The 26,927-nt window shown below is 41.0% G+C and overlaps 1 protein-coding gene across 2 annotated transcripts in view; it reads right to left on the bottom strand.

Moving 5' to 3' along the window:
* The window catches only part of LYST (lysosomal trafficking regulator), a 604,516-nt gene that overhangs the window by 261,489 nt on the left and 316,100 nt on the right, over positions 1-26,927 (bottom strand). For both annotated transcript variants that reach the window (XM_069769439.1, XM_069769441.1), the window contains exons 23-27: positions 22,404-22,581; positions 17,910-18,079; positions 12,878-13,108; positions 11,741-11,907; positions 990-1,139 (exon numbers count right to left, since the gene is read on the bottom strand). In XM_069769439.1, the coding sequence (XP_069625540.1) occupies positions 990-1,139; positions 11,741-11,907; positions 12,878-13,108; positions 17,910-18,079; positions 22,404-22,581 (896 nt within the window). The remainder of the gene's footprint in view (positions 1-989; positions 1,140-11,740; positions 11,908-12,877; positions 13,109-17,909; positions 18,080-22,403; positions 22,582-26,927) is intronic.

Genomic DNA, 26,927 nt, shown 5'->3' with positions numbered 1-26,927 from the left:
AATACTTTCACAATCTTTCCATTCAAATGTGTGGAGAATGTGACGACCGGGAATTTGTGACCGAGGGCCACAATCAATGCTAACAGTGGGCCCTTGTCACCTCAGTCTGACAACAAGCAGTAGAAATTAGCACTAGTGTTATGTATAAAAAGATGTATAGCATGACATTTTCATAAGATCAATAGAAATTATTTCACAAAATAATCCCTTTGAACAGCACGTTTCATCACATATCCTTGTATTAGATTTTGTTTATTTAATATGTTGAAATACTAAGCCTCAGGAATATTGGATTTCTCAGTAACTCAGTAGGCTAATGAACAATGCAAATAGGCAAATGGGCAACTTGGTGGCTCAGTGGTTAGCACTGCAGCGCTGGAGTCCTGGGTTCAAATCCTACCAAGGACAACATCTGCAAGGCGCTTGTATGTTCTCCCCTTGTTTGTGTGGGTTTCCTCTGGGTTCTCCACTTTTCTCCCACACTCCAAAGATATATGGATAGGGAAGCTAGATTGTGAGCGCCATTGGGGACAGCGATGATAATGTCTGTAAAGCGCTGTATAAAATAAATGTAGCAACACTAATTATGGGATGCATATGTATCAGGCGTGATAACTATACCATAAAGCTTATACAACCTTAATGTTACTGAAAATTAAAGGAGGTGTCCACTATTGGATAACCCCTCCGTAATTTCTACAATGCCCCAAATAAAATAAAAACAAGCACATACCTAACCCCTGGACCGGCAGCAATGCCGGAGCAATGTCTAACAGCACTCATTGAATTTCGTCTGATGGAACTGGCCTGTTGGTGCTGAGAGAGACAGCGCCAACATTACGCTCAGTCCAGCAGGTACGTGTTATTTGGGGCACTGTAGCATTTAAGAAGGAATTGTCTAGTGATGGACAATATCTTTAATGGTTACCATAACTACAAATACAAAAGCAACTATAAATGTTTTTTGTTTGCAGTCACTTAGTACTTACCGGTTGCACTTTTTCTTTTAGGGTATTTTGCATGTGAAGATTGAGGAAAATTGGAACTAGTGAAAATATTTTGAGGATCTTGGTTTGAAGTTGTCTTTATGAACTCCACAGCAGAGTGTAAAATTTTAAATTGCATTGCAACAGCAATGTCTGGAAAAGAAAAACACCATCAACACAAACTTATTGTGAGTCAAATCCAATCTCTTAAAAAGAACCTTTTATATCCAAAAACACTATTTACCTGCAGAAACAGTGTTAATGTGAGGGTAAATAAGGCTAACATTCTGCTTGTCCCTTACTGGAAGGAAGAGTGGCTACAGGGAGAAAATGAAGTTTTATCATTCCTTTAGCCGTTCACTTCCAGTCATAGGGGCGGTTATAGTCACCCGTGACTACAGTGACAGCGCTGTAATCACTGAATGAGGGCCGCTCTGAAGCACGTGTGTATAATAATTTTTGCGGTGTTCACCATGCAGTATATATAACATGTTATATTTATTCTCCAAGTCGTTACATTTACAGGGAATAACACGCCTGAATTTATTTTTGTGCTTTAATACTTTTGCACACAAAAACAAAAAATTTTGGGACAGAAATATTTTGTTATTATGTCACTATATTTTTTTTTAATCAACAAAGCTCTCTGAGGGCTTCTTTTGGTATATTTTCAGGTACATATAACTTTTTAAGTCCATTTTTTCGATAATGTGAATGTTTAAAAAGCAACAATTCTGCCACAGGTTTTTTTTTAAAAAGGATTTTGTTTAGGCATTCATCATTATGCAGTATAAATGAAGTGTTAACCTTATTCTGTAGGGCAGTACGATTACGACAATAGCCCAGTTATTTTTCTTTATATTTTATTTCTGCACAATCTACAATAAAACACTTCAAAATGTGTATATATACACTTTCAAATAAGGATTTAATACACTGCCAATTTTGCAAGTTTTCCCACCTATAAAGAATGTAGAGATCTATAATTTATATCATTATATCATAGGTACACTTCAACTGTGAGAGACAGAATCCAAAGGAAAAAAAAAACAGAAAATCACATTGTATGATTTTTACATAATTAATTTGCCTTTTATTGTAAAAAACTAGATGGTGGCCCGATTCTAACGCATCGGGTATTCTAGAATATGTATGTAGTTTATTTATGAAGTTTTCGGAATAATGCAATTTATACACAGGATTCGGCCAGCCGGGAGCATCCAATTAACGAAGCGTTGTTTAAATTCCGCGCCAATTCGCGGCCGGACTGTGCCTGTTACTGATTGTTCGCGGCCGGCCAGGCGTGACCAATCAGTGAAGCCAGGGCCAGCTCCAGGTTTTTGAGGGCCCGAGCGAAAGAGTCTCAGTGGGCCCCCCTCTTTAACACATACCACAATTCATGATGTACAGATACAGCAGAGAAATATACCACAGCCAAGTAGCATATGCACAGCCCACGTAGCATATAACACAGCCCACGTAGCATATAGCACAGCTATGTAGCATATAGCACAGGCCACATAGTATATGGGACTGGCCACGTAGTATATAACACAGCCCACATAGCATATAGCACAGCCACGTAGTATATAGCACAGCCATGTAGTATATAGCACAGCTCACACATTATATAGCACAGCCCACACAGTATATAGCACAGCCCACGCAGTATATAGCACAGCCTACGCAGTATACAGCACAGCCCATGAAGTGTATAACACAGCCCACATAGTATATAGCACAGTCCTCGCAGTGTATAACACAGCCCATTTAGTATATAGCACAGCTCACGTAGTATATAACACAGCCCATGCAGTGTACAACAGCCCACGTAGTATATAGCATAGCCCATGCAGTGTATAACACAGCCCATGCAGTATATAGCACAGCCCACGTAGTATATAACACAGGCCACGTAGTATATAACACAGTCCACGTAGTATATAACACAGCCCACGTAGTATATAGCACAGCCACGTAGTATATTGCCCAGCCATGTATATTGCACAGCTACGTAGTATATAGCACAGCCCACGTAGCATATAACACAGGCCACATAGTATATGGGACTGGCCACGTAGTATATAACACAGCCCAAATAGCATATAGCACAGCCACGTAGTATATAGCACAGCCCACACATTATATAGCACAGCCCACGCAGTATATAGCACAGCCTACGCAGTATACAGCACAGCCCATGAAGTGTATAACACAGCCCACATAGTATATAGCACAGTCCTCGCAGTGTATAACACAGCCCATTTAGTATATAGCACAGCTCACGTAGTATATAACACAGCCCATGCAGTGTACAACAGCCCACGTAGTATATAGCATAGCCAATGCAGTGTATAACACAGCCCATGCAGTATATAGCACAGCCCACGTAGTATATAACACAGGCCACGTAGTATATAACACAGTCCACGTAGTATATAACACAGCCCACGTAGTATACAGCACAGCCACGTATATTGCACAGCTACGTAGTATATAGCACAGCCCACGTAGCATATAATACAGCCACATAGTATATAGCACAGCTCACGTAGTATATAGCACAGCTCACGCAGTATATAACACAGCCACGTAGTATATTGCCCAGGCACGTAATATATTGCACAGCTATGTAGTATATAGCACAATTCATGTAGTATATAGCACAGCTCACGTAGTATATAGCACAGCTCACATAGTATATAGCACAGCTCATGCAGTATATACTACAGCCACGTAGTATATTGCCCAGCCACAAAATATATTGCACAGCCCACAAAGTATATAGCACAGAGATGCAGTATATAACATAGCCCACATAGTATATAACACAGCCCACGTAGTATATAGCAATGTGGGCACCATATCCGTTAAAAAAAAGAATTAAAATAAAAAATAGTTATATACTCACCTTCCATTGGCCCCCGGATCCAGCCCAGGCGTTTACCGATGCTCCTCGCAACGCTCCGGTCCCAAGAATGCATTGCGGTCTCGCGAGATGATGAAGTAGCGGTCTCGCAAGACCGCAATGCATGGCCCGAAGCGTGTCTAGGAGCGGGAAAGGCGCCGGAAGGTGAGTATATAATGATTTTTTATTTTTTTTAACATTAGATCTTTTTACTATTGATGCTGCATAGGCAGCATCAATAGTAAAAAGTTGGTCACACAGGGTTAATAGCAGCGTTAACGGACTGGGTTACATCGCGGCATAACGCGGTGTAAGGCAGCCATTAACCCTGTGTGAGCGCTGACTGGAGGGGGCACTGACAGAGTAGGAAGGGGCGAATTCGCGGCCGGACTGTGCCTGCTGGCCGCGGGATTTCCGTGACAGACAGACAAACAGACAGAAAAACAGATGAAAGTGCCCCTTAGAGGATTATATATATAGATAAGTATTTGATAAAATAGAAAAACGCAACTTAATATTTGGTACAAAAACCTTTGCTTGCAATTATAGAGATGATAATTTTTATTTGTATAGCGCCAACATATTCCGCAGCACTTTACATTATAGAGGGGACTTATACAGACAATAAACATTACAGCATAACTATAAACACAGTTCAAAACAGAAACCAATAGGAATAAGGTCCCTGCTCGCAAGCTTACAAACTATGAGGAAAAAGGGGTGACACGAGAGGTGGATGGTAACAATTGCTTTCGTTGTTCGGACCAGCCAGAGTGTAAGGATCGGGTGTTCATGTAAAGCTGCATGAACCAGTTAGCCTAAATATGTTACAGTACAGACACAGAGGGAGATCAGACGTTTCCTTTAGTTCTTGACCAAGTTTGTACTCACTGCAGCAGGGATTTTGGCCTACTCCATACAGATCTTTTCCAGATCTTTCAAGTTTCAGGACTGTCGATTGGCAACATTGAGTTTCAGCTACCTCCAAAAATTTTCTATTGGGTTCAGGCCTGGAGATTGACTAGGCCACTCCAGGACCTTGACATGCTTCTTATGGAGCCACTTCTAAGTTGGCCTGGCTGTGTGTTTCGTGTATTTGTCATGCTGGAAGATTCAGCCACGACTCATCTTCAAAGCTCCTACTGAGAGAAGGAGGTTGTTGGCTAAAATCTTGCGATACATGAGCCCATTCATCCTCCCTTTAAAGCCCCCGATGTAACCTGAAAGATAAGAAAAACAACCATTGATTGTAATTCGACTTACTGCTATATATATATATATATATATATATATATATGTATATATAAGTATATATATATATATATATATATATATATATATATATATATATATATATATATATATATATATATAGCAGTAAGTCAAATTACAATCAATGGTCGTTTTTCTTATCTTTCAGGTTACATCGGGGGCTTTTCTACAGCATTACAGGATGCTGTAGATAAGCCCTGATGGCGGTGGCCGCAGTTTATAGGGCCAAAATTAGGTGACAGATTTGTATATATATATATATATATATATATATATATATATACAGTGGGGCAAAAAAGTATTTAGTCAGTCAGCAATAGTGCAAGTTCCACCACTTAAAAAGATGAGAGGCGTCTGTAATTTACATCATAGGTAGACCTCAACTATAGGAGACAAACTGAGAAAAAAAAATCCAGAAAATCACATTGTCTGTTTTTTTTTAACATTTTATTTGCATATTATGGTGGAAAATAAGTATTTGGTCAGAAACAAAATTTCATCTCAATACTTTGTAGAAAACACCAGTGATTGTCTTACCACTGTCTCTAACATCATGTCCTCCCTCTATCTGAAACTAAACCTGTCAAAAACTGAACTCCTCGTGTTCTCTCCCTCTACTAACCTACCTTTGCCTGACATTGCCATCTCCGTGTGCGGTTCCACCATTACTCCAAAGCAACATGCCCGCTGCCTTGGGGTCATCCTTGATTCTGACCTTTCATTCACCCCCCACATTCAATCACTGGCTCGCTCTTCTTACCTGCATCTCAAAAACATTTCTAGAATTCGCCCTTTTCTTACTTTCGACTCTGCAAAAACTCTTACTGTTTCACTTATTCATTCTCGTCTGGACTATTGTAACTCTCTACTAATCGGCCTCCCTCTTACCAAACTTTCCCCACTCCAATCTGTCCTGAATGCTGCTGCCAGGATCATATTCCTCACCAACCGTTACACCGATGCCTCTACCTTGTGCCAGTCATTACACTGGCTACCCATCCACTCCAGAATCCAGTACAAAACTACTACCCTCATACACAAAGCACTCCATGGCTCTGCACCACCCTACATCTCCTCTCTGGTCTCAGTCTACCACCCTTCCCGTGCCCTCCGCTCCGCTAATGACCTCAGGTTAGCATCCTCAATAATCAGAACCTCCCACTCCCGTCTCCAAGACTTTACACGTGCTGCGCCGATTCTTTGGAATGCACTACCTAGGTTAATACGATTAATCCCCAATCCCCACAGTTTTAAGCGTACCCTAAAAACTCACTTGTTCAGACTGGCCTACCGCCTCAATGGATTAACCTAACGATCCCTGTGTGGCCTATTTATATAAAAAAAAAAACAGGTTCAACTCCCTCCAAAGGTTTTCTATAGGGTTGAGATCTGGAGACTGGCTAGGCCACTCCAGGACCTTGAAATGCTTCTTACGAAGCCACTCCTTCGTTGCCCTGGCGGTGTGCTTTGGATCATTGTCATGTTGAAAGACCCAGCCACGTTTCATCTTCAATGCCTTTGCTGATGGAAGGAGGTTTGCACTCAAAATCTCACGATACATGGCCCCATTCATTCTTTCATGTACCCGGATCAGTCTTCCTGGCCCCTTTGCAGAGAAACAGCCCCAAAGCATGATGTTTCCACCACCATGCTTTACAGTAGGTATGGAGTTTGATGGATGCAACTCAGTATTCTTTTTCCTCCAAACACGACAAGTTGTGTTTCTACCAAACAGTTCCAGTTTGGTTTCATGAGACCATAGGACATTCTCCCAAAACTCCTCTGGATCATCCAAATGCTCTCTAGCAAACTTCAGACGGGCCCGGACATGTACTGGCTTAAGCAGTGGGACACGTCTGGCACTGCAGGATCTGAGTCCATGGTGGCGTAGTGTGTTACTTATGGTAGGCCTTGTTACATTGGTCCCAGCTCTCTGCAGTTCATTCACTAGGTCCCCCCGCGTGGTTCTGGGATTTTTGCTCACCGTTCTTGTGATCATTCTGACCCCACGGGGTGGGATTTTGCGTGGAGCCCCAGATCGAGGGAGATTATCAGTGGTCTTGAATGTCTACCATTTTCTAATTATTGCTCCCACTGTTGATTTCTTCACTCCAAGCTGGTTGGCTATTGCAGATTCAGTCTTCCCAGCCTGGTGCAGGGCTACAATTTTGTTTCTGGTGTCCTTTGACAGCTCTTTGGTCTTCACCATAGCGGAGTTTGGAGTCAGACTGTTTGAGGGTGTGCACAGGTGTCTTTTTATACTGATAACAAGTTCAAACAGGTGCCATTACTACAGGTAATGAGTGGAGGAAAGAGGAGACTCTTAAAGAAGAAGTTACAGGTCTGTGAGAGCCAGAAATCTTGATTGTTTGTTTCTGACCAAATACTTATTTTCCACCATAATATGCAAATAAAATGTTAAAAAAACAGACAATGTGATTTTCTGGATTTTTTTCTCTCAGTTTGTCTCCCATAGTTGAGGTCTACCTATGATGTAAATTACAGACGCCTCTCATCTTTTTAAGTGGTGGAACTTGCACTATTGCTGACTGACTAAATACTTTTTTGCCCCACTGTATGTGTGTATATATATATATATATATATATATATATATATATATATATATATATATATACATACAGATGCTTATCCTTTTCTGGGATTTCTCTTTCTTTTAGTTTATGTTTTGGTTTCACCCTTTCATATTGAGTGTTCACCACTTGCCCTCACCACATACCTTATACGTTCTATTTATATTATATGTATTTTTTTATATATATAATTTTTATATATTTTATTGGCTTATTTTATTATCCTTTGTGTGTGGTGCTTCTAGTAATGTAGACAATTGAGTGAAGGTTTATTTTTTGTGAGACTAGCTGTAGTTTTCAATAGTACAAATTTTGGGAACAAATTCATTTTTGATAATTTATTCAGCTTTATTTCTGTAGCGGGAGTGGGCAAACACTGAAAAGGGGAACCTCTCTACCCTGTGAGCTATTAGGACAGTCAGAAATGTGAATTAACACCAGAACACCATATAAGGTGCTCTGAAACGCTATCCCTTTTGTATTTTTTTTATTCTGCTAATGCATTCTCCAAGACATACTTCATACTCGAATATAAATATAGTAAGTAAACCTACATAGAAAAAAAATAACAATAGTAACAATAAGTGAAAAAATATAAATATATCTGAGGCTTAGACTAAACTGCCCTCTGTGGGATCTCTCATATAATTGTGATCCCTACTTTGAGCCCTTCAAGGAAATTACTTTTGTTATACTTCTGCAAAGAGGAAAAATGTTCTTTCTGCCCTGGGGCATGCAGAACCTTCTATTACATCCAGAATAGATCATGCCAATGTTTTTTTATTCAGTTTAAATATTCCTTCTTTTGGAAATATTAGTAGCTTTGTGCTCTTTTACAGTCTTCCATACATACTAGTCCGAGGCCATGTTTAAACATTTAGTATTTTGGTCAGTTTTTTATAAGAGTATTTGTAAGCCAAATGCTATGTCTGCCTTATCAAGTTTAAATAATTTTTCATTTTTCCTACGAAATTTACAATACCTATTATTTAGTGACCACTTTACTTTTAAAGCGACTTTAAGTCAGAAAACCCCCCAAACAAGTAGCCAGTGTAAAAACTGCAACCCTCATAGTATTTAAAGCTGCATTTATGATGTTTCAAACCCTTCAGGCGCTTCACAAAAATAATTGCAAAGTGGAGGAAAATAATGAAAAACTACAAATTTTTCACAAAAATGTTGCTTAAGCCTCACATTTTTCATTTCCACAGGGGGAACGATAGAAAATGGTCTACCTAATTAGTCGTGCAATTTCTCCGGACTACGCCGATGCCCCATATGTGAGAGACTACTCTTTAAGCACAAGGGAGGGCTCAGAAAGGAAGGAGTGCGGTTTGATTTTTCGAAAGCAAATATGGCCGCAAGAGACTGAAGACACCATGACCCCTCACAACTGACCCAATTTTTCGAAACTACCCCCATCAAGGAATTTATCTAGGTGTGTTATGAGCATCTTGAACCCACAGGTGCTTCATAGAATTTTAAAACATTGGACCGTGAAAATAAAAAGTATGTTTTTCCCAAAAGAGTTGCGTTAACCCTACATGTTTCACTTTCACAACGGTAATAGGAAAGAGTGGACCACATAATACATTGTGCAATTTTGCCTGAGAATGCTGAAGCCACATATAAGGGGAAGGGGAATGTTCAGGCACACAGTAGAGCACCAGAGGCACACGGTAGAGCTCCAGGAGCAAAGGCTGACATTTTGAAAAGCAGAATTTGCTCATATGGTTTGTAGGACTATTCTGCATTTGTAGATCCCTTGTACCACCAAAAGAGCAGTACCACTCCATCCCCCCCCCAATGACACCTTTTGGTAACCATACCCCTTAAGGAATTTGTCTAGAGGTATGGTTAAAATATTGAAGCAACATGTACTTCACAGCATTTTATAACATTGGGACGTGAAAATAGAAATGTTCTTTTCACATTAAAATGTTGTTTTAGCCCCACATTTTTCATTTTCACAAGCAATTAGTAGACTCCCACATTTATAAAGTAATTGCTTCCATATAAAGCAATATCCAATATGTGGCTGGAAGATACTGTTTGTGCACACTGTAGGGCTCAGGAGGGAAGAATCGTTATTTGACTTCGTCATATACTTCGTTTTGTGTATATGGTAGTGCTCAGAAGAGATGGAGTGCCATTTGGCTTTTAGGGAGCATAGCTTCCTGGAGTAGTTTATGGGTGTTAAGCACGCAGGTGGCGCATGTGCTTTGTGGTCTCACTGTGCTATGGTGTCGGGCTTACCTATGAGGGGCGTAACTTAGCAGCTACCTGGTGTTCATTGGAGCTCATGATTGTGGAGTAAGGCTTGATCTGCAGGTAGCCGCCAAGTACCTAGCTGCTAAGTTCCTAGGCAGTCCCCGATACCACAGCTGCTGACCTTAGGTTTGCAGACACGGACAGTAGGGTTCCATTCAGAATAAGAGGTTCTGGATCCTCTGCAGAAAGGTTACTGATATGGACACAGGCTCCATTCAGACTACTAGGTCCAGAATCCAAGGGTAGAATGGTTACTGACATGGAGACTCAGACAGAGTTCATTCAGGGACTGGTTGCACTCAGACCGGGGGACGAGGTTCAGGCACCGGTCACACTAGGTCTAGGGACTATGGGTTCAGGACTGGCTGCACAAGGACCAGGAATTATGTTTTCAGGATACTGACTACACCAGAATCGGGAGACCTCACAACTCATTAGTAGACTACCACACTACCTAATGATTCATGGTTGCTTGGCACCTCTCTATTGGGGTAGGTGCCTTTTCAACAACATGCCCCCTAGTTATTGTCTGGGAGCCATCTTGCAGGTTTACTCTTCTATTTAATGCCTCTCTGCCATTGGCTGGGGACAATTAACTATGTGTGCCAGCTGCCAGGGGAATGTGTGCACTAGGTGTGCCATCGGGGACTGCGGCGTGCACAACACCAGGAGACAGGGAGCATGCAGTGGACCACGACGAATGGCTAATGTGGTGAGTATGCCGGCATTCCTCCATGGAGGGGAGCCATGCACAGTCCAAAGCTTCCAAAACAGCCAATGACCTGACCTTAATCCAATACAAGATTTATGGAAGGAGCTAAAGCTCAGAGTTCATAGAATGAGCCCACGGAACTTTCATGATTTGAAGAGTGTTTGTGTGGAAGAATGGGCAAAAATCAAACCTGGGCAATACATGCGACTAGGTTCTCCATACAGCAGGTGTCTTGAAGTTGTCATCACCAACAAAGGCTTTTGTATGAAGCATTAAATAAATTTAATTAAGCTTGTTCAATACTTTTTCTCTGTGTCATTTCTCATTATTACACATAACAATTGTGGACATCTATGGCTTGATTTATTCGGCTGTGTGGATTGGATGGGTTGTTGAAAACATCTGGTGAACATTTCATGTCAATAGCTCCTTTAGAAATATGTTTACTTAGAACATATAGACATATATAAAGCATAAGTGTATGTATAAGAGTTTCATGAATGTATGGGATTTTAGAGTTCAACACATGTAGATAAGATGGCACTTTTATACATTAGCTACAAAAAGTCATTGGTGGTAGTGAGGATAATCACCTATTTGGTTATGCAATAAAGTCAGGAGCCGCTCGATCTGCCCCCTCACCTCCTAGCTGAAGCTTCTCACTACACTTCCTGGTGTATCAGCGCAGCATCAGCAGTGATAAGTCAGGTAGGTGAACCCGTCTGGCCATTGTGTTCACACCCACATCAAACTGTGTGTCTGCGCAGACAGAACAACCATTGGGAGTCTGCATGCGCACACACGTGAGGCAGTTGTTTGCTCTATCACGTGAGCGCTGTCCATCAGAAGAAGTCCGGGTGCACTGTAACACCTTCATGTGCATGGAAATGTAAACATAATTTCTCACGCACTGTGACAGGTACAATGCTATTATAATTCTTATAATGGCTAAGTCCTAAATATAGTTAGTTTAAAACACATTTATTTGAAAATTCTTACTTTGCAACTTTTCATTTTTGCTTTCATTCAGATATCCAAGTATCACTATTAAATCCTCAACAATTCGAAAATACTGGGATCCAGAAGAACTGCAGGAGTGTATAGTAACAGCTATCAGCAGTTGCTGCAAGTCAGAAGCAAGCAAAATATATTCATCCTGGGAAACACTAGAAGATGGAATGAAAAAAAGTTAGCCATGTTTGAATGAGTGGGTGTATATTAATACATAAAACTCTAATATATTCGGAACATGTGGGCCCTTTCCCACCTTCTAACACCCATTATCTCTGACAAATATAAAAGGAACATTGTACATGCAGTTCAATCTGTGGTCAGCATAGTATAGAGGAGGAGGAGGAACTGGGCTGCATGATATAAGTTGTTGGAAAAGATGTAATAAAATCCCTAGTGTTTATATACAGGTGAGTCCGGTGGGCGGTCCTATTGAGTGATTGACCGCTATCTCGGCATGCAGACGGTCAATCTCTGAATAGGTCCGCCCCCTGAACTCATATGCACACAAACATCAGGAATTTCATAAAATGTAAGTTTTAGTGTAACATCAAGCCTGCTGATCAAATGTCATTCTCAACCTTACAGGTTTACTTTAACAAGAACTGGGTCACTTGACTTGACTCATGAGGACGTTGCAGTAATCAGCAAGAAATTGGCTGGAGGCCCAAATATCCCATCACCGTTACATTGTATTTGCTTTTGAAGCCTCAAAAGAACAAGGCAAACTCCCCATGCTGCCGGATTGTCTGTAGGTTTGTAGAGTTGTATCGTAAAGTGGCGGTCTGAAACCAAAGTTTAATGTAATCCGAAATGTCTATCTATTTAATGTAATAATCAATTTGTTACAATCTTTTCAGTTAGCCACTGAAAGCTGAGGAAAGAGATCTAGCAAATCAGAAAAACTAGACTACATTTCTAATTGGAGGCATTTGCTAATATTATTATTACACGTACTACACATTGGGATAGGATCTTGGAGATGGGAATACCCCATGAATGTTTGGCTACACAGCATCAATATACATCTACAAACGTTATTTCAATGACTGCTTACAGTGAGGGGTATACTCGTATTCTTTTCTGTGTGGCTCACATCAATATCACAAAAGAAAAAAATCTTACCTTGTTTGAATACCACATAGGGTTGCTAATGTATTACACAAGGCATACAGCAATCCACTGTCAAGCAGCATATCGGCAACTTTTGAGCAGGAATTAATCATCTGAAGCAAAAGGCAAAAGGAGTTGTGCAAAAGGCGAGCATCATGTAAAGAATTCTCAATCAATCCAAGAACTGGGGTGATGCACCACTTCCTGAAAATATTTGCAGATTTTATTTCATCGACATGAAACCTATTTGGGGAGAATCAAACTATTAGCCATTTATATTGAATTTCAACCCAAATCCAGACAACTACCGTATATACTCGAGTATAAGCCGAGATTTTCAGCCCACTTTTTTGGGCTCAAAGTTCCCCTCTTGGCTTATACTCGAGTCATACCCAGGGGTCGGCTGGGGAGGGGGAGCGGCAGCTGTGTAATAATACTTACCTGCTCCTGGCGCGGTCCCTGCACGTCCCTGGTTCCCTGGCAGCTTCTTCCTGTAGTGAGCGGTCACATGGTACCATTCATTACAGTAATGAATATGGACTCCACTCCCATAGGGGTGAAGCCGCATATTCATTACTGTAATGAGCGGTACCGTGTGACCCCTCACTACAGGAAGAAGCTGCCGGCGCCGGGGAACAGACGTGCAGGGACAGCACCAGGAGCAGGTGAGTATAATGCAGTGCGCAATATTCACCTGCTCCCCGTTTGACCGTAGGCGCCGCTGTGTCTTCCCCGTCCTCTGCAGTGACGCTCAGGTCAGAGGGCGCAATGATGCGATTAGTGCTCCCTGCCCTCTGCCTGAACGTCAGTGTAGAAGATGACGGGGAAGGCACAGCAGTGGTTGGCGGAGGAACGGGGAGCAGGTGAATATAGCAAGTGCCTGGTGCCTGAGCAACGAGAGGTGAGTATGTCATTTTTATTTTTTTTAATTGCAGCAACAGAATATGGGGCAAATGTCTGTATGGGGCATCTTATGGGGCCATGTGAAGCATTATATGGGGCAAATATCTGTATGGGGCTATGTGCAGCATTATATGGGGCAAATATCTGTATGGGGCCATGTGCAGCATTATATGGAGCAATTATATGTATGGAGCATCTTATGGGGCCATATGCAGCATTTTATGGGGCAATTATATGTATGGAGCATCTTATGAGGCCATGTGCAGCATTGTATGGGGCAAATATCTGCATGGGGCCATGTGCAGCATTATATGGGGCAAATATCTGTATGGAGCATCTTATGGGGCTATGTGCAGCATTATATGGGGCAAATATCTGTATGGGGCTATGTGCAGCATTATATGGGGCAAATATCTGTATGGGGCCATGTGCAGCATTATATGGGGCAAATATCTGTATGGGGCCATGTGCAGCATTATATGGGACAAATATCTGTATGGAGCATCTTATGGGGCTATGTGCAGCATTATATGGGGCAAATATCTGTATGGGGCCATGTGCAGCATTATATGGGGCAAATATCTGTATTGGGCCATGTGCAGCATTATATGGGGCAAATATCTCTATGGGGCATCTTATGGGGCCATGTGCAGCATTTTATGGGGCAATTATATGTATGGAGCATCTTATGGGGCCATGTGCAGCATTATATGGGGCAAATATCTGCAGGGGGCCATGTGCAGCATTATATGGGGCAAATATCTGTATGGAACATCTTATGGGGCTATGTGCAGCATTATATGGGGCAAATAGCTGTATGAAGCTATGTGCAGCATTATATGGGGCAAATATCTGTATGGGGCCATGTGCAGCATTATATGGGGCAAATATCTGTATGGGGCCATGTGCAGCATTATATGGGGCAAATGTCTGTATGGAGCATCTTATGGGGCCATGTGCAGCATTATATGGGGCAAATATCTGCATGGGGCCATGTGCAGCATTATATGGGGCAAATATCTGTATGGAGCATCTTATGGGGCTATGTGCAGCATTATATGGGGCAAATATCTGTATGGGGCTATGCGCAGCATTATATGGGGCAAATATCTGTATTGGGCCATGTGCAGCATTATATGGGGCAAATATCTCTATGGGGCATTACATGGGGCAAATATCTGTATTGGGCCATGTGCAGCATTATATGGGGCAAATATCTCTATGGGGCATCTTATGGGGCCATGTGCAGCATTATATGGGGCAAATATCTCTATGGGGCATCTTATGGGGCCATGTGCAGCATTATATGGGGCAAATATCTGTACGGAGCATCTTATGGGGCCATAATCTACATTTGTGGAGCATTATACAGGGCAAATGAGTCTATGGAATATCTTATGGGGTCATAATCAACATTTGTGCAGCGTTATATGGGGCATATTTTAATATGGAGCATCTTATGGGGCCCATCATAAACTGTATGGAGCTTATTTTGTATGGAGCATCTTATGGGGCCATTATGAACTGCATGGAGCATTATATGGGGCTCCTGATTCAATTTGGATATTCAAAAACACTTAAACTACTGATGTCTCAATTAATTTTACTTTTATAGGTATCTATTTTTATTTTTGAAATTTACCAGTAGCTGCTGCATTTTCCACCCTAGGCTTATACTTGAGTCATTAAGTTTTCCCAGTTTTTTGTTGCAAAATTAGGGGGGTCGGCTTATACTCGGGTCGGCTTATACTCGAGTATATACGGTATTTGTCTAATTTTGTTGAAATCACACATCCTATGGTAAAAGCACTCAGCTTTTTCCAACAGACCCATACAAAAAGTCAGGAAATTTGCTAGTTTGGGGTGTGCAAGTTATTAGGACCTGGTGGCACCTAAAGGTACAGATCTCCATTGTTTATTTGTTTTTGCACTTGAGCACAATGAGTACTACCGTATATGGAGTTTCTGTTTCTCATTTCTTGACATTGCTGCACCTTAATTGTTTCTATCAGGGTTTTTCTCCTTTTTACTTATTGATTTAATGAAAAATCATTATTATTTTTTTCTTTTTTCAATGCATTTTTCTGATTTTTTTATTTAATCTTTGGAGATCTTTAAATACCCTTACAAGGAGCCCACATATCTCCATTATATATGGCCTAATATATTGCTGTGGTTTCTTTTTATCCTTGGGTCCACCATCTGTAATATTGACTATATTTGCAATTGTACATTTTCAGCTTGTTTAATTTGTCCTGATACGTGCACACAATTTATTTTAGTATAACTGTTGCTATTATTATCTAAATAAAGACATATATTTTATCTATATAATCTTGTCTGTACTTTCATGGTTTTACCATAGTTTTGGTGGTTGGTTTCTTCCCTCATTTTGAGTGCTTACCACTCTTTTGATATAACACCGGGGATATTTTATTTTATTTTTATATATAACAACTTTTTAAGCTACCGTAATTGCTATATTGAACATTGATCCCTGAAGTGTTGTTATGCTGTTCTAGTTTTCAACTATTCAAGATCTTCACAGAAATTAAAACAAAATACAATGAATAAATGAAAAATTCCACTTTTCCAGCTAAAATATTGTATTAGCTCCATATTTTTTATTTTCGTAAGGGCAAAGTAGAAAGTGAAACCCACAATTTGTTGTTTAATTTCTTCTGAATGCACCAACTCCCCACAAGGGGTAAAAAATACGGTTTGGGCACACTGCATGGCACGGCTAGGAAGGGAAGGAGTTCTTTTTCACTTTTGGCCCCTGAAGTGCCATTATAGAAGAAAACCTTTGAAAGTGACCCAGTTTTGAAAACTAGACACCTCAAGGAATTAATCTGTGGGTGTTTCACATTTCATGACATTGGGCTGTGAAAATAAAAAAGTTATTTTTCTACAAAAATGATGTTTTAACCCCAAATTATTAATTCTCAAAAAAGTCAATATGAGAAAAAGTACACAATTTGTGCAGTAATTTATTATTAGATATCCTGTAACTTGCGGCCAAAAGAAATTCCAGTCTTCTGTGAAGACCTTTTACAAGAATTGGAGTGTGTCCTTGAGAATCTTTGCCCATTGATCCAGAAGAGTGCTGAAGTTTGTTTAGAGGGTCTGGCTCACAGTCTCTGTTCTAATTCATCAGAAAGATTTTTTCATAGGTTGGAGGTAAAGACTTTTGTGGGCCAGTCAAGTTCTTCTAGACCAAACTCACTCAATGCATCAAAACTGCGTCATAACTGCACCGTCTGGCCTCTTGTATTTGGCTATATAATTTATTAAAACGACATATTTACATAAATCAGGTAGCAAAAAAAGGGATCTAACGTATATTATTCACAAAAGGAAACTGAAGTTGTTACCTCTGAAGTACCATGGAAGGAGTTTTTGCTTTTAATCAATTAGGATCCAAGTAGAATATTGAGGCAATTTTAAAGCTCACAATTACAGTAGATATATAAAGTACAGATTGGCAAACCCCAACAGTAAAGTTCAGTGCCTGTACCAAACACCTACTGTTTGGGCAAGAACACACAGACTTCACCAAGAAGTCCGTGTTACTGTTTGGGTTCGGCCCTCCTAACTCCGGGTGTTTGTTGCGTTGTCATGTGCATGATAGCGGAGAAAAGACCTCTTCTGATCGGCGGTGAAACAATCACTGCCGGTCAGAATTTTTAATATATATATATATATATATATATATATATATATATTATATATTATTATACCTCCAATCAAAGCTGAGATCATGCTGTCTTTTGACACTGTGGGAACCACAGCTGTCTGACTGGCGGTGATGAATTTACTGCTGATCAGAAGCGGTGTTTGTCGCGCTGTCATGCACATGATACTGTGGCAAACACTGGATGTTCGGGCCACCCATTCAAGTGAATGCAGTCTGGGTTTCGGGTCTGGATACTATTCTGGTACCCGAACCCGAACTTTGAATAGCTGTTCGGCTGAACCTGCCGAATTCGAACATCCAGGTGTTCGCCCATCTCTAGCATAAAGTAAATGGCTCTATGGTTAGCTACTGAGGAGCCAGAGTTCCACACTGTATTTATAGTATGTCTGTCTGGACATATAGCTAGTATGAATTACTGTAAAGAATAATTGATTTGATACTTACTCTTCATCCAATCCAATATGTCGCCCAAAGGACATTTCCAGCAAACATTCCAAAACCTCTTGACTACCCTGATGGAGATATAACTGGTTGGCAAGTAGGGAGAAACCACTTTTCTTTAAAAATGCCTCCTTCTCTTCTTTAGATGCCCGATGAAAATATGCATTCAGTAACTAAAAAAATAAATAGATTTTACATGTGTTGCATTACACACACATATGTGCAGTATATTTTAGAATCCTGTTCTAGACTAGTAGGTGTGTATAAACTATTAACCTTAAACTATTACATTAAATTTGTTTTCTATTTTTATTTTTTTAAGTTTTAAAATGAATCCCCCCACTAAAGAACTTACACCTGTAATCACACATTTGCAGGTACAATACTTTTGTATTGCAGTGCAATTCTAACAATCGCCTATTAATAAAAACTACAGAAATAGGAGACATGGGATCTTTAAGGAAGTCTGTTATCAGGTTTTTGCCACCTAATTTGAGAGTAGCATATAATAGCATTTAGCCAGCGATGCCCACTATCCCCTTTGTTGTACAACTTGATTATGGAACATCTTGCAGTTGCCCTTCACAATAAGGCCTCTTTCACATTTCAGTTTTTTACAATCAGTCACAATCCGTCAAAATGTTGAAAAGGCGGATCCTGTGCAGATTGTAAAAAACTTATGCACTGGATTCGTTTTTTTGACGGATCCGTAGCGTTTTCCAAGCGATCTGTAGCATTGCTTGGAAAACTGATTGACAGGTTGGTCACACTTGTCAAACATAGTGTTTGACAAGTGTGACCAACTTTTCACTATTGATGCTGCCTATGCAGCATCAATAGTAAAAAGATATAATGTTAAAATAATAAAAAAAAATAAAAAATCGTGATATTCTCACTTTCCGGCGTCCCCTGCAGCATCGATAGTAAAATGAGAGAGAGAGCGAGAGAGAATTTCCCTGACTGGAAATTCTTCCACGCATGCATAGTTTCAAAAGACGGAACCTGTCGCTGGATTTCTGCTTTTGACACATAGCGACGGATCCTGAGTCCATAGGCTTCCATTATAGCCAATGACGGACGGTGCATGATCCTTAGCTGCGCGATTCTCCGACGTGCAAAAAAAAAGTTTCTATGTGCGTTGTCTCCGTCCGACGGAAAGCGATTTTATGACGGATCCAGTGTGCGACAGATTAAATGGATGGCCATCCATCACAATCCGTCGCTAATACAAGTCTATGAGAAAAAAAGGATCCAGCAGAAACATTTGCTGAATCCGTTTTCTCACAAAACGACGCATTGTGACGGAAAAAGAAAGACGGAAATGTGAAAGAGGCCTTACACATATCAAACTCCTTTAGATACAAATAGACTGGTACACATCTAGGTGACAATCTTTTCTCCCCTTCCCTTAATTGCCCTGCAGACCAACTCCTTCTTTAGATTTCCCCAATCTAACCTTCCTCATTCCTCTCATTTCTTCTTTCTTCCCCTCTCCTTTTATATTTGGTCAGAATGTAGAGTTCAATAAGATTGCTTGAGATAGTTGATTGAATGTATAATATGAACTATAATAACATTGCGTAACTATTTTTTTTCTGTTAATGCTAGTGAGCGAGTGACCTTTTAACTGTCTGAGAGTAACATATTTTGGGGACTCATCACCTTGTGTGTTTGATGAGAATTACGATCCCCAATAATTCAGGGATCATATAGAAGGAAAGTGCAAAGAAAAGACCATATAACATGATAGTAAAAATATTTACATTTTCATTTAGACAAATCTAATATACATCAGGACCAAAACATAAAAGGCACCAGTCTCAGCAATTGGTATAATGGTTAGTAAATATGAAATTGCTTGACACAAAGTGCAAATAGAATTAGTTGATTAAATAGTATGTAGAGGACGACCAATATAAGTATTGCCAACCAGTGTTATTGCAGAGAATCAATGGACATTCAGTGCTGACTCAAGCCTAGTTAACATGCTCAGAATAATGGTAAGGTGAAGCACTAATTAGTATTCAAATAAATACAATGACCAGAGCTGGGAGAGAGTGTGCCACGTCCTCTACGCGCGTTTCAGCGCTTGCCTTCTTTGAGCGGATTGCTTGAGGAGGCCCAAGCAAAACGCTTTGCTCTGATCTACACAAGTTATGATGGATAAGATGGTCCCTTTTTTATATATCTCCTCCATGTTGCACTTTTATAGCACTGTAGTGATTACAATACTTAGTACCATCTAGATTTAGAGGCTAGTGGTTGCTATGCATCTGCATTTTTTGGTGAGATCTAAACCACTCACACAGTATATGGGATTTAGAATGTATGCACTGGCCCTTTAATATTTGATGTATAACAATCATAGTTATATTGTGTCGTCTCCTAATCAGAAGTGCCATTAGTGGCTATGAGTATATTGTTTATGTATGGTATATATGTATAGGTGGGTATGTGTGTGCAAGTGGTGCTTTTACACGTGTATTGTGTGGGGCTTGTGTAAAGGGTACTATTTATTATAAAAAGTGGAGAGAAAAAAGTAAAAAGAAAACATTTAGAAGAAAAAAAAATTAAGAGAAAAATCAGATGTAAAAAAAAAAATTACAGTGATGTTCACTACACTAATGCCCTATCTAGAATTTACTTTGCACTAAGTATTTTCTTTTTTTTGCAAAAGAAAAAAGGACGTCACTAACAATGCAACGTACACTCCCATAATGCACTGCCTAAAAATTTACTCGACCCTATTTTTTTTTGCAGAAGAAAAACGAACATCACCAACAATGCAACGTACACTTCCCTAATCCACTAGAAATTATTCAAAATAAAGACGCTACATCCCGACCTATAAAGCTACTCTCTACTAACTAGTATTTTGTTTCCTAAAACAAAATCGACATCACCAAACACTGACGTCCGCTACTTTAATATGCTACCTCCCTATCTATAAAATTACTCTGTACAGTTTTTTTTCTCTAAAACAAAATTGGACGTCACCTAACACAATAACATCCGCTACTCTAATATGTACCTATAAAACTATTCTATGTTTTTTTTTCTCTAAAACAAAATCGAACTAATAGTGTGACGTCCACTACTGTAATACGCTAGTTCCCTACCTATAAAACTACTCTGTAGTAACTACTATTATTTTTCTAAAAAAAAAAAAAAATCGGACATTACTTGCACCGAGATGTCCACTACTCTAACTAAAAAAAAAAAGAAGTCCCTTGGCACAGACTCTGATCAGAGTGCTGCAGCCACAGGAAGAGCACAAATGCTTAGCGCAGGATGCCACCCACCAAAAAAAAACCCCGCAAAAAATGTCACCAAAGATTCAATTTTGAGTGGGGAAAGGGGGGACTGGGACAGGGATTGGGTAACTGCTGCTGCAGCTGTGAGCACAGATGAATCACATAGCAGCCAGTACACAGAGCAGGAGAAAGATCAGCACAAAATCTCAGCACAGTAGGATATCGCAAAAGCAGGAGGCACAGATCGCAGAGGGGATCACACTGGCCACCAATCAATCTACAGCTCAGATTCACAGCGGCTCACAGCCGTTCTGCACACCAACTCGGAGGTAAAGATGGTGTCCATAGTGGGGATCGCTATTTTACATTGGCCTCTTTTGGAGTTGATTGGCTGAAAAATAGTATATGATCAATCAGCGCCAAAGGCGCTAATCAGGTGAGGGGACGTGCCCCGATCACCCCACCCATTGTGAAGGCCGATCACAGCATGTCATATGATTTTTTTTTTTATAACTTTATTGTCACATTGGTGTGACTGGCTGGTCAATTCTGATCAGTCAATCACAGCGATCACGGGGGAGGGGTTCAGTACAGACTAAACAAAGCAGTATATGTACGGTGCATGTCAGGAAGGGGTTAACCATTTAGATCATGTTTAATGTGGCATATTTGTTTTATTTTTAAAACATATTTATGTTTTCTAATTTGCTAAGTCTTGGATCATATTGTATATTTTAAACTTGTACAACAGCTATATAATGCTCCAGATTACAGTTTTGGTTTGCTGTGGATCTCATCCATTGCGAGATGTGAAATCTGAAAAACCAAAGCTTCTTTTCAAAGTCAACAGATAAAAATGTATTTTTTTTAAATATGTAAAGGTGTTGTCCGGCCTTCTGTTAAAAGTCTGCACGCTGTCAGGATTCCCCGGAGGCGGTCATGCGATCGCAAATATGACATTTGCATAGATCCGGCCACATTCCATCTAGACATGCTAGGCCTTGCTTAATACAAGTGATTTGAGCGAAGCAGAGCACGGCTAGTTGGAATGTGGCCAATGTTGGAATTATTCAAATCACAATATTTGTGGTTACCTGACCGTCCGCTCTCACCGGCAATACTGGGGGAATCCTGACAGGGTGCAGTCACTTTATTTATGAAGACCAAACAACCCCTTTAAAGATAATATAGCACACACACAGAAGAGCATAATAAGAATTATAAAAAAAAAATAAAATCTTACTTTCAGGACTCCTTGTTGAACAAGTAAAGATGGATGGTTAACCAACACTATAAGGACATCAGTGTATATGATTTCATTGAAAACTTCAGAAACCATAAAATCTGGCATAGTAATTAGAACTCCACATAAAAGGCTATAAAGCCCGCAGCACACAAGTTGCATGCATTCATCCACTGATCTTTAAATGGGAAAAAAAAACATTTGATATAACTCATGACATCATAAAAGCCATATAGAAAAAGTTAATACATCTTATTCAATGTAAGCATTAAAGAGGACCTTTCACCAAATGTTTCATGTTGAACTGGACATAGAATGTAATAGCGGCTATAAAGTGGAATAAGGGCTCATTCAGACGCCTGTATATTTCGGTCAGATATTGGACCCCAGCACATGGAATGGCGGCGACCTCACAACCCGAGAGTGACAGCCTCATAGAAGTATATGAAGCGGTCAGCCTCGAATCAGGAAACCTGTGGCCACTCATTGCATTAGTGGACCGCACTCAAACTGATTGGCACGAACGTCTCAACGAGCCATTAAATGTTTTTATTTTTATTTTGCCTTTCCATTGCAGACATATTAGCAATCAAAGTAATTAGCATCTACTAAGTTAACTTCTGTGCAAGTGGGTGTTACCACATTTTCAGTTTACACTTGGGGAGTACTTGTTACCCTTCTGTATAAGTGGACCTACTATAAGCCCCACCATTACTTATTGCAGGTTTCTCAGTGTGCGAGGTGTAATGATATGGCCCTGATCTCCTAGTCCAACCTTGCGCATGTTTAGAAAGTGCTGAAAGTAGAGCACATACAGTTGAAAATAGAAGTTTTCATACACTATATAAAAAGACACACATGCATGTTTTTTATAATATCTGACATGAAATCAGAATAAACCTTTCCCGTTTTAGGTCGTAGGATAACCACAATTGTTAATATTTGCTAAATGCCAGAATAATGAGAGAGAATGTTTTAAGGCATTTTTATTACTTACTGCAAAGTCAAAAGTTTACATACACTAAGATTACAATGCCTTTAAACAATTGTGGACTGCCCATATGATGATGTCATGAGTTTGGAATGGGAATGTCCAGCCATCATACCGCTCAGGAAGGAGACAGGTTCTGTGTCCCACAGATGAATGTACTTGGGGCAATATGTACATGTCGGACCAAAGGATAAAAGCAAAAGATGAAGGTGATGGCGGAAACTGGTAGGATTGTGTCAACATAAAAAAGTCAGATTAATGTTTGCAAATGCACACAGGAACAAAGACCACATTTTTTGGAAACATGTCCTGTGGTCTGATGAAAGTAAAATTGAACTTTTTGGGCATAATGACCATGGTTACGTTTAGAGGAAAAAGGAAGTAGCTTGGAGGTCTAAGAACACCATGCCAACTGTGAAACACGGGGGGGCGAGATTAGCATCGTGTTGTGGGCTGTTTTGCTGCAGGAGGGACTAGTGCACTTCACAAAATAGAAATAGATGGCATCATGAGAAAGTCTTAGTTACTCACCGGTTAACGGTGTTTCTCGGAGTCCATGACAGCACTACGGAGAGAGGGGATCCGCCCTTCAGGAACAGGAAACCTACAGATACATAAGGGCGGCACCTCTCCCACGCATCAGTTGGTTTACAGAGCACAAGAGGACCACGAGGGTTAATAGCATACATAATAAACCATGATACAATAATAAACTATTCACTACCCGTGAATTATATAAATAAAGGAAGAGGTGTTCACCCAGAACTTAAGAAGAAGGGAGGGTATGTACAGGTGCTGTCATGGACTCCCAGAAACACCGTTAACCGGTGAGTAGCTAAGACTTTATTGGTCGTCCATGACAGCACTACGGAGAGAATTACAGAGAGTAACTAACTAGGGAGGGACTACAGCTTGTAGCACCCTTACACCAAAAGAGAGGTCAGAAGAGGCACCCAGGTTCAATCTATAGTGGTTATAGAATGTGTTTGGAGAAGACCAAGTAGCAGCCTTACAAATTTGGTCGATCGACACCTCCAATCTTTCCGCCCACAAAGCCGCCATAGCTCTAGTGGAATGCGCTTTTAGACCTTCAGGCGCCGGCTTGCCCTTTGAGACGTATGCCAGCGAGATAGCCTCCCTGATCCATCTAGCTAGAGTAGATTTAGATGCTCTATGACCTTTCCTACTACCCTGATAGGACACGAATAGGGCGTTATCTATCTTCCAGGGATCGGTTACTGCTAGATATTCCAGGATACATCTTTTTACATCTAAAGTGTGTAGCTTCCTTTCCTTATCGTTAGTAGGATTGGGGAGAAAAGATGGAAGAACTATTTCCTGTGTTCTGTGGAATCTGGACACTACTTTAGGAAGATATGCTGGATCAGGGGACAGTATTACTCTATCATCCCTAAGCTGCATGTAAGGAGGAACCCTGGATAATGCTTGGATGTCGCCTATCCTACGTGCCGATGTTATGGCTACCAGGAAGGCTACTTTAAGGGATAGATTTTTAATAGAGGCTGAAGTAATTGGCTCAAATGGGGCCTCTGTCATGGCTGAGAGGACTAGGTTCAGGTCCCATGGCATGACCCTATTCTTTACCATTGGCCTAGACCGTTTTGTCGCCCTGATGAATCTGCTGACCCAGTGATTCTCAGCAATGTTGCAGCCAAAGAGGGCCCCTAAGGCGGATACCTGCACTTTAAGAGTATTTGGGGATAACCCCATATCTAACCCCTTCTGTAAGAATTCCAAAATCTGGTCTATTGGTATTGATTGACCAGCTATTACCCCCGAATTCAGAAGAAATCTCTTCCAGATCTGGACATAAATTTTTGTGGTGATTATTTTTCACTCTTCAGCAGAGTGTTAATGAGGCCCGGAGAGAACCCCCTATCCTTTAACAGCGCCCGCTCAAAATCCACGCCGTCAGATGAAGGCCAACCGCCTGAGGATGGTAGACTGGGCCCTGGGATAGGAGATCCGGGATGTCTGGCAAGACCCATGGGTCGGATATTGACATAGCCCTTAGGCATGGAAACCACGTCCTTCTGGGCCAGAAGGGGGCAATTACTATCACTGTGGCCTTGTCCTTCCTGATTTTCCTCACCACCAGAGGAAGTAGAGACAGGGGAGGAAAGGCGTAAGCTAGCCTGAATTTCCAGTCTATGAGGAGGGCGTCTACTGACAGGATTTTCTCTGGGGTTCAGAGAGCAGAATTGTGTCACTTTTCTGTTTCCTTTCGTGGCAAACAAGTCTACCTCCGGTTGACCCCACCTTTGCACAATGAGGTCGAAGATGGAGCCGTTCAGAGACCACTCTCCCTGCCTTAATGTGTTGCGGCTTAAGAAATCCGCCATAGTGTTTTCTGCTCCCCTTATGTGAAGAGCCGTCAATGAGAGAAGATGTTGCTCTGCTAGCTGGAACAGACGATCTGCTACGCACATTAGGGATTTGGAACGGGTCCCGCCTTGGTGGTTTATGTATGCTACGGTGACCCGATTGTCCGAGAATACCCGCACATGGTGGCCCTGTAGATAGACAAGGAGTGATTTAACTGCCTATTCCACTGCCGTTAACTCCTTCAGGTTGGAGGACATTTCCATCTGACACTGATCCCAAAGCCCCTGGACTAATATATCCCCCATGTGAGCCCCCCACCCAGAAGGGCTAGCGTCTGAGGTGACTATACGAGTTACATTATATTCCCAGGGGACCCCCGAGGACAGGTTCTCTCGGTCTAGCCACCACTTGAGGGATACAATAGTGTCTTGGGATAGGGTCAGCAGGCTCTCCAGATATCCCCCCAACCTTTTTTGTTGTAACAGCACCTCGTCCTGAAGTATCCTCGTATGATACTGGGCCCATCAGACCGCTGGAATACAGGATGAGCGAGAGCCTAACAGAGACATGGCTCTTCGTAGGGACATGGTGGGGTTTTTTGAGGCATTCAGCACCTGAAGGTGCAGGCGATCAATTTTCTCGTGAGGCAAACGGCATTCCTGAACCTGGGAATCCAAGGTCAGGCCTAAAAATCGCTGCACCGTCATGGGCTGTAACCGTGATTTTTTAACGTTTAGCATCCACCCCAGATGCTCCAGGGTCGACATTACTTTATGTAACTGTTCCAGACAGTGATCCGCCGTTTTACCTACGATAAGGAGATCATCCAGGTAGGGGATTATTAGAATGTCAGACTCGTGTAGGTGTGCCATAACTTCAGCCATTACCTTGGTAAACACCCGAGGGGCAACCGATATACCAAAGGGGAGGGCCCTATACTGGAAGTGTCTGACTACCCCATCCAACCGCACCGCCACCCTCAGGAATCGTTGGTGTCCTGAATAAATGGGGATATGGTAATAGGCGTCCTTTAAATCCAATACTACCATAAAGCAGTTTTTAAACAGTAGCTTTATTGCGGTGTTAATAGTCTCCATTTTAAATGATTGTACGATCAGGAAATTGTTAAGCGCCCTAAGGTTAATAAATGTTCTGAAGGAGCCGTCAGGTTTACCTATCAGGAATAG

The sequence above is a fragment of the Ranitomeya imitator genome, chromosome 5, assembly GCF_032444005.1.
Source record: "Ranitomeya imitator isolate aRanImi1 chromosome 5, aRanImi1.pri, whole genome shotgun sequence".
NCBI lineage: Eukaryota > Metazoa > Chordata > Amphibia > Anura > Dendrobatidae > Ranitomeya > Ranitomeya imitator.
This window is presented reverse-complemented; position numbering and strand designations above follow the sequence as displayed.